This window comes from Rhinoraja longicauda, chromosome 32 (assembly GCF_053455715.1).
Source record: "Rhinoraja longicauda isolate Sanriku21f chromosome 32, sRhiLon1.1, whole genome shotgun sequence".
Classification (NCBI taxonomy): Eukaryota; Metazoa; Chordata; class Chondrichthyes; order Rajiformes; family Arhynchobatidae; genus Rhinoraja; species Rhinoraja longicauda.
Window position 1 is genome coordinate 13,176,230 of NC_135984.1, and position 8,181 is coordinate 13,184,410.

An 8,181-nucleotide genomic window follows, 5' to 3' on the forward strand; every position below is an offset into this window, starting at 1 on the left:
TTGGTACTTGCTATGATAAATTACAATTTGGTTTGGATGGCACATGTCCCTGGTTGCAATTCTGCTAGCTTTACCCTTCTGTCTTGTGGAGTTGATATTTTGATATTCTGCAAGAATTTCAACGAATGCTTTGGAAGGAACAGGCTAAATATGTATGTGGTATCCTTTTATTAAAGCATATTAAGTCCAATCTTTAATGTCTGAGTGTGACCTCCACCGGTTGTTACCTTATATAATTTGGAACATTCCTGTATCCACCTATCATTTATCCTTCAGGGTTAGTTCATCACTGATTTTAACTGTAATTTAGATGGGAACCAGAGTTTTGGCTTTGCTTTTAGAGTTGGTTATACAGCATGAAAACTGGCCCTTTAGCCCCTCATCCATGCTGGCCAAGATGCCCACCTAAACTAGTCCCATTTGCCTTGTTACCCAAACTATGTTAGTGCTCAATGGTCTCACTGATGAAATCCAGCCTGAAATCCACTTTGTTCACCTGTGACACCATTTTTGGGGAAGTATATACTTGTACTCATAGATTCCTCTGCTTTACAACTCTCCCAGGAACTGACTCTTCACTGTGGAGGGCCTACCCTGGTTTGACTTCCCAAAATCCAATACCTTCTGAATTTGGCATCACTTGTAATTCTTGATAACCCCCTTCACTGTCTGTGTAGTATCATCTCCAAACTTGCAATGATGCCTTGTACATTCTCATCCAAATCATTGATATGGACACAAACAGTGAGCCCAACACTGAAACTTGAGCCACACCACTAGTCATGAACCTCCAGTCTGTGCAACAACCTTCAATCACACTTTGCCTCCTACCATCAAGTTGATTATGCATGTAATTGGCTAGCTGTAGCTGGATTCCATATGATTTACCCTTCCGGAGCAGTTTGCCATGTAGAACCGTGAAGGCCATATTGACTACGTCCACTGCTCTCAATTACCTTGGTTACAGCTTCAAAAAAACGATCAACTTTGAGACGTGATCTTCTGCTCAAAACCATACTGACTATCCCTAATCAAACCCAGCCTTTGCAAATGCAAGTATATCTTATCCCTCAGAATCCCCTTCCATATGTTGCCCACCTCACAGGGGTAAATGCCTCTTGCTGTAAATGCAATGAATTATCCTTGAATCATTGTCTTGAATTTTGAAAAGGTGTAAATGAAACTTATTCATGCCAATTAACACTTTAATTGAGACTTAAGCTACTCCAATGTGTTCTGACTTGTGTAAGTAAAACCATGTCATGTATGTGCTAAATTATATCCTTTTTAATTTCCTTGCATGATTAATTAAACTGGAAATGGCAGTTTGGACTGATGGTGTTCCCTCTTTAAATGTGTGACAATAAGAAAAAAATAGTATTTTGGGTTGAAGTTTATTCTAACTGTCTCTGACATGAATTGTTAACTGTTGCACAGGGAAGCCTTTGTTAAAAATCTAACCTTCCGGATACAATTTATTGAAACCATGAAAGAAGAGATTGCTGCCACAGTAGTGTTCTTCACCCGACTGGTGAAGAGAAATGAGAAATTCAGCAAGCAGAAGATAGAGAAATTTGGGAACAAACTGACTAAAATATTATTTGAAAAATACAAGAACCATTGGTACCGTGGAAACCCTTCTAGAGGACAAGCCTACAGGTAAGAATGCACTGTCTTGGCTGGAAATGTTTGGAGACATTATTTTGGATGTGGTTGTAATAAATGTGTCTTTTGGGAGAGTTCTTGCTAAGAAGACAATAGACGATAGGTGCAGGAGTAGGCCATTCAGCCCTTCGAGCCAGCACCGCCATTCAATGCGATCATGGCTGATCACTCTCAATCAGTACCCCGTTCCTGCCTTCTCCCCATACCCCCTCACTCCGCTATCCTTAAGAGCTCTATCCAGCTCTCTCTTGAAAGCATCCAACGAACTGGCCTCCACCGCCTTCTGAGGTAGAGAATTCCACACCTTCGCCACTCTCTGGCTGAAAAAGTTCTTCCTCATCTCTGTTCTAAATGGCCTACCCCTTATTCTTAAACTGTGGCCCCTTGTTCTGGACTCCCCCAACATTGGGAACATGTTTCCTGCCTCTAATGTGTCCAATCCCCTAATTATCTTATGTTTCAATATGATCCCCCCTCATCCTTCTATATTCCAGTGTATACAAGCCTAATTGCTCCAGCCTTTCAACATACGACAGTCCCGCCATTCCGGGAATTAACCTAGTGAACCTACGCTGCACGCCCTCAATAGCAAGAATATCCTTCCTCAAATTTGGAGACCAAAACTGCACACAGTACTCCAGATGCGGTCTCACCAGGGCCCGGTACAACTGTAGAAGGACCTCTTTGCTCCTATACTCAACTCCTCTTGTTATGAAGGCCAACATTCCATTGGCTTTCTTCACTGCCTCTAATGTGTCCAATCCCCTAATTCATTGACTTGTCTGAACCTCTACCTCATTGGGATTGTGGTCTACATTGAAACTGAACTTGAGCATGGATTCTTGATTGTTTAGTGCCTTTCAAAGCATTGACAGGTCCCTTCCTTTCTGCTGGTTGTGGGGCTGCCAAGTAGCCTAGTTCAGTGAAAGTGGTTCTTTTCCTTTGGATGGGGAGAAGAAATATCATCAGACAATTGGTTGTGATTATATTGGATAAAGATAATACACCTGGAAAACTGCCAATATTAATTTTAAATATTGGGGCTACAATATTTCAAACTAGACCCTTCTGGGTGAATTGGAATGTTCACTGTGGTAAACTTTAAATTAGTTACTGGACTAATAATCCTAGCTTCATGATTCTGAGCTGAAGGTTTGAATCCCACTAAGGCACCTGCATCTAAATGCGAATGTTAATTTTAAAGCCACATTGGTGGTGATATTAGAAGGATGGAGAAATTAATTCTCACATGGCTGCAACTGGTTCTTCAAAGGACATGAGGGGGTGGGGGAGGGTCCTAGCAAACCTACTGGGATTAGCCCCACCAAAGTGTGATGTTTTAAAATATTTTTTAGATGAGAGAAGAATAATTTCAAATAGTGTTCGTATGAAAATTGAGCACCAGTAAAATGCAATTTGGTGGTTTGAAGCATCTTGTAGTTTCAATTTTCCTTGCACAGAAGAGAGCATTTGAGGAGAGTGGAGGGGTGGTGAATGCTGTTTGGCCATCATGTGTGGCCCAATTTGGCTGACATTATCTTGTTGCATTCCCTGACAAAATGCTTTTCTCCAAAGGTGTATCAGAGTAAACAAGAATCAACCTCGGGATCCCGTCCTCTTTCAGGCTTGTGTAGAAAGCAATATTGAATATTCGTCTTTGGAACTGCCGAAGGAGCTCACTATCTGGGTGGATCCATATGAAGTGTGCTGTAGGTAAGGGTTAAGTTTAAATATTCTGGTCAAGTAGTGCCCCCAGAATTTCCCAATTTGAACAATAGCCAAGAGTTTGTAGCTTAGTTGGTGTTTGTAAAGTTCAAGAGCATGATGATTGTTGGGAAGAAGCTGTTCCTGAATCACTTGAAATCATCAGAGAACTATGTTCTCCCACGAACTGATGGAAACTTGGGGCATAACTAAATTTGGTAGTCAATTGTTTGACTGATGTACTCTTATTTCAGGTGTGGAGAAAAGAACCAGCCGTTCATTATAACGAAGTTGGAGGAACAGAACTCTAATCAGGAAATCTTCAAGCACATCAGCAGTGCAGCAGACCGAGTCAGTTCTGATTACTTCTCTGGTACATCTTCAGATGAAGAAAGCTATAACAAGGAGCTGAGTGCAATTTATCCTGGACACAATACCCATAGGGAAGAGGAAAGCTTCACTGCAGCTTCAGAAACCAAGACCATACCAATCGTGAGCAACCCAAACAGTGTTTACATGAGCAAAGGCTTTGGTGGAGGAGAAATCCTTGGAGAAGAACCCCAATCCATCCCCACTGTGATTAACCCAAAGAGCATCTACCAGGTACAGAAGATAGTTCACTGCCAAAGCATTTCCAGTGGCTCTCACTTTAGATGTTTTAGTATTTTGAAGGCTAAAAGGATTTTGTTACCAAGTCAGTCAAACACCCATTGCCAATAAGCTTGTGCTTCTTAAAAGCCAACCTTGGGTTTTTTATTGCCTTGGTGCTCTACCTTATACCAATCTTTAAACTATTTAGAAGCTGGGATGTTTTAAAATGTTGCCCTGAAAAATGAATACATTTATGTTTGTCAACTGAAATAAATAGCGAGCAAAATCTTTGTTTTAATGTCTCAATGAGAAGGATCAACATTGTTAATCATTTTTGCTAATCTATACTTGAGTTAAAATCTTGTTCTAAGATTATTAACAAAAACTGGCTAGCATATTTCCAGTTGCATCAGTATGTATCACTGATACTTGAGTGTTTTGTTAAATGATGCCCTTGATACCTTCCCATTAAGAAATAACACTCTGCTACAAGGTATATAACTGTTGATTGGGGCAAAAAGTGCCAAGTGTTTTTCCTTTCTGAAAAGGGGTAATTTATTCAATGTGAAGCTACTTAAGGATTAATTTATTCAATGTGAAGCTACTTAAGGATTGAATCTATCCAGTAACAGCTGGAAGCAGGTGCTTGCATAGGGGACAGGATGATGATGAAGTTTGCCTGTAATGGGCTGAAGGGCCTGTTTCCATGCTGCATCTCTAGACTGAACTGGTTAGACCACATCATGCTGTAATTGTAATTAAGTTACTTTAAGTAATTGTCATTTTGTTTTCTTGCAGTATGATTACTACACACACCATGCAGCTGTCTGGCCCAGGTTTATTCACAAGAAATCTATCACAGAAGATAATAATGGCTGCTACCCTCCCCAAAAAATCTACAAAATGTACCGAGTTTCCAACATGTTCACAGCCCCTCACGTTGATCGGTATCACTGGGTGAATACCAAGCGCTGATCTGAATTGTCCTCTCCTTTATCTTGCTCTATTTTCCTTCCCTTACTTTATCGTATTGTGAAGTTAATTTTCTGGCAATCCAGAAGATTTACTGACAAGTCTGCGTGTTCTGACATATTATAGGAGATGAATTTGGTGTTGAGCTCATCTCCACTTATTTACATGATCTCTTAAACTTCCTTGAGGACAAATTTTATTATATGTTGAGATTTAAATTCTTATTACAGATGTTTATATTATAATAGGTGGGTGTTTAACTTGCCGTTTGAAGTTTTTAAGGCACGAATGGAAATGTTTGAAAATGTATATTCAATAAAAAGGCCACTTTTTAAATTTGCTTGGAACTTGTGCTGTGTTCTTGACCGACACCAAAAGAAGATTCTTGAAACTAAAGCTTGTGCTGTGAATGGCAATGGTTCAGTTGTCCTTGCATCATGCTGTAGGGATAATTTGCACTTTGTCATTCCAGCCTAAAAGCTTAATTTCTGCAGTAACTTCACATAGTAGAACTGTGCAGTCCTTTATGGGGAAATTGGAAATTGCTCTTGTTACATCCCTGTGCAGTAAATCCTTGATAATAGCCCATGGCAGGGGGAAATGATGTCCATTATTGCAGTTTGCCTGCTATCAAAGTGGCATTTGTGGTACTGCATGCCATTTCATGTGCAAAGGCCCAACAATAAACATCAAGCTGAGCAAGATTTCTTTAGATTTAGAGATACAGCGCGGAAACAGGCCCTTCGGCCCACCGAGTCCGCGCCGCCCAGCGATCCCTGCACATTAACACTATCCTACATACATTAGGGACAATTTTTACATTTACCCAGTCAATTAACCTACATACCTGTACGTCTTTGGAGTGCGGGAGGAAACCGAAGATCTTGGAGAAAACCCACTGGGGGAACGTACAAACTCTGTACAGACGGCGTCCGTAGTCAGGATTGAACCTGAGTCTCCGGTGCTCCATTCGCTGTAAGGCAGCAACTCTACCGCTGTGCCACCGTGCCGCCCAAGAACGGTACTGACAGGTGTAGGAAAATAACTGCAGATACTGGTACAAATCGAAGGTATCACAAAATGCTGGAATAACTCAGTGGGTCAGGCAGCATCTCTGGCGAGAAGGAATGGGTGACATTTCGGGTCGAGACCCTTCTTCAGACTGAAAAAGGGTGTCGACCCAAAACGTCACCCATTCCTTCTCTCCAGAGATGCTGTCTGACCTGCTGAGTTACTCCAGCGTACTGACAGGTGCCTTTTTCAGCTGAAACATTGCCTGCCCCAAGCTATAAAGCTCCAAGGTCTCAATACAGGCAGTGATGACAGATGCAGCCAGGGACTGGCCTGGCAGTGAAGTTTGGTAAATCTGCCTGCTATAACCAATATCTGTTAAGAGACCTGTAAAAATTAGGGTTTACTGCGTTGGAACACAAAGTGGAGCCAAGTTTTGTAACTCCCCTTGTGAGGAGTGGCATAATGAAAGGCAGGGACATTCCCTTGTGTCCACTCTAGACTCCATTCAATGGTATACCATAAGCAGGAAGCACTGCAGTGACTTGCCAATGAGACCGCTCCAAATTGCAGCTTCCCTAGAAGGGCGAAGTGTCCATTGCATGGAGACGCTAATTCTTGAGTTGCACCACCATAACATGATGTGTAATGCTATTCCCTTGCCACTGGATCTCAATCCAAGAAACCAACAGCAATGGAGTAGGACCTGCTGCAAATAAAAATCCACAAGATGGTACCTTGGTAATAACAGATGCCCACATCCTTGGCATGAGTGGAACAGCAACATCAGTGTGAAGAATGGGACTTTTATCTTAATCCTCAAGATTTAAACCTTTGATTTGTTTTTGTTTTTCAGGCTCTGATTGGAAGGACACAATTGAGCAAGCAGTTATTCACTTTCATTCCCCCAAGATTCCTTCTACCCACAATAACATTGTCTTAATTCAGCTGCCTTGCTAGGTTTGGTCTGAGCTGCTAAAATGGCAAGGGTAAAAGTTTGCATCAATTTGCCTCCTAAATGTCATTCAAAGCTTTTTGATTTATAAATGAGTAGTTGACTGATTCAGTAACTAAAGCAGCTGCTCCAACTCCATTGACGGTGCTTCAGTTGTGAACTCTGCTGCTGACTGTGTGGAGCAAGTTCTCACCACTGGTTTCCTTCAGGTGTTTGTCTCCACTTGTCAAACACTTGCTAGTTGGTATCTAAATTGATCCAGTTCCTTGATGAAACTTTGAGCAGACGATTCTATGGATGTGGGGAGAATGAAAGGAAATTAGTGTAGATAGTCACAATGTTGGAATAACTAAACAGGTCCGACAGCATCTCTGGAGAAAGGAATGGGTGATGTTTTGGGTCAAGACCCTTCTTCAGACAGGGTTAGTGCAATTTGGTAGTACATGTGCTGTATGACTCCTGGAAAGTCCTTTGTCAATGAAGCTGTGTTGGAAGAGATGCTTTAATGAATTGTAATTAACCCAAATGTTCACTAAAGATTTTATTGCTAGTTAATAAACTTGAGATTTGAAATACTTTCTTGCATACACTGAAGCTGCATATCATCCCTTGTTTTGCAGTGTTTGTCTTTAATGCCACAGAATCGTAGTCAGATACAATGACCAGAGCAGGATGATCCCAGAGTTAGTCTGATGCATGTTATGGATGCTTTAGCTGATGGGAGAACATATAACGGTTCTGGTCCAAATGTGATGCCTCGGTTAATAAGTATCAGATTTGATGCCCACATTCTTAATAGGTAGGGATGGAATAATATTTGAGATGGCTAAAATGGGTTGAAATAATCCCCAACTTGATACAGCACCAAGGTTAAGAACAATTGGGCATCATTCCCAGTCCACCTGTAGGCCTCAGCTTCACCAGCAGTCTTGGTCAGTACCAGAGTAAATCTGACCTGAGGGGAAATGGTTTAGTTTGCTATTGTGGGGGGGAAAGTCAACCAGAGAAGGGGGCAGCTTTTGGTTATCTCAAAACTCAAATAGCCTACTTAAAAAAGATGGACCTGAATAACATTTGCGCCACAACAATTAATATGAAGCTTTGTAAAGGCTCTGGCTTGGTGCTTCACCAGATGCTTACAGGACAGCTCCATTTTGTTGGAATATCCCAATTTCCAGTTTGTTAGGAATGATTTCCCTTGGTGCATGAAAAATACTTCCCTAGAGAGGATCTTGTCATATTTTAAGTTTGAGAAGTGCAACAAGGGACTGGATGTTTTCATT

General features: G+C 41.3%; 1 protein-coding gene across 1 annotated transcript; it reads left to right on the plus strand.

Annotated features, from left to right (window-relative positions):
* The first annotated feature begins 1,485 nt into the window (after positions 1-1,485).
* Positions 1,486-5,177, plus strand: btg4 (B-cell translocation gene 4). Its single transcript, XM_078426678.1, has 4 exons — positions 1,486-1,659; positions 3,241-3,378; positions 3,624-3,972; positions 4,759-5,177. Exons 1-4 carry the CDS (start codon positions 1,487-1,489, stop codon positions 4,933-4,935), a joined length of 837 nt encoding a protein of 278 aa, XP_078282804.1. The 5' UTR covers position 1,486; the 3' UTR covers positions 4,936-5,177.
* The last annotated feature ends 3,004 nt before the right edge of the window (positions 5,178-8,181 follow it).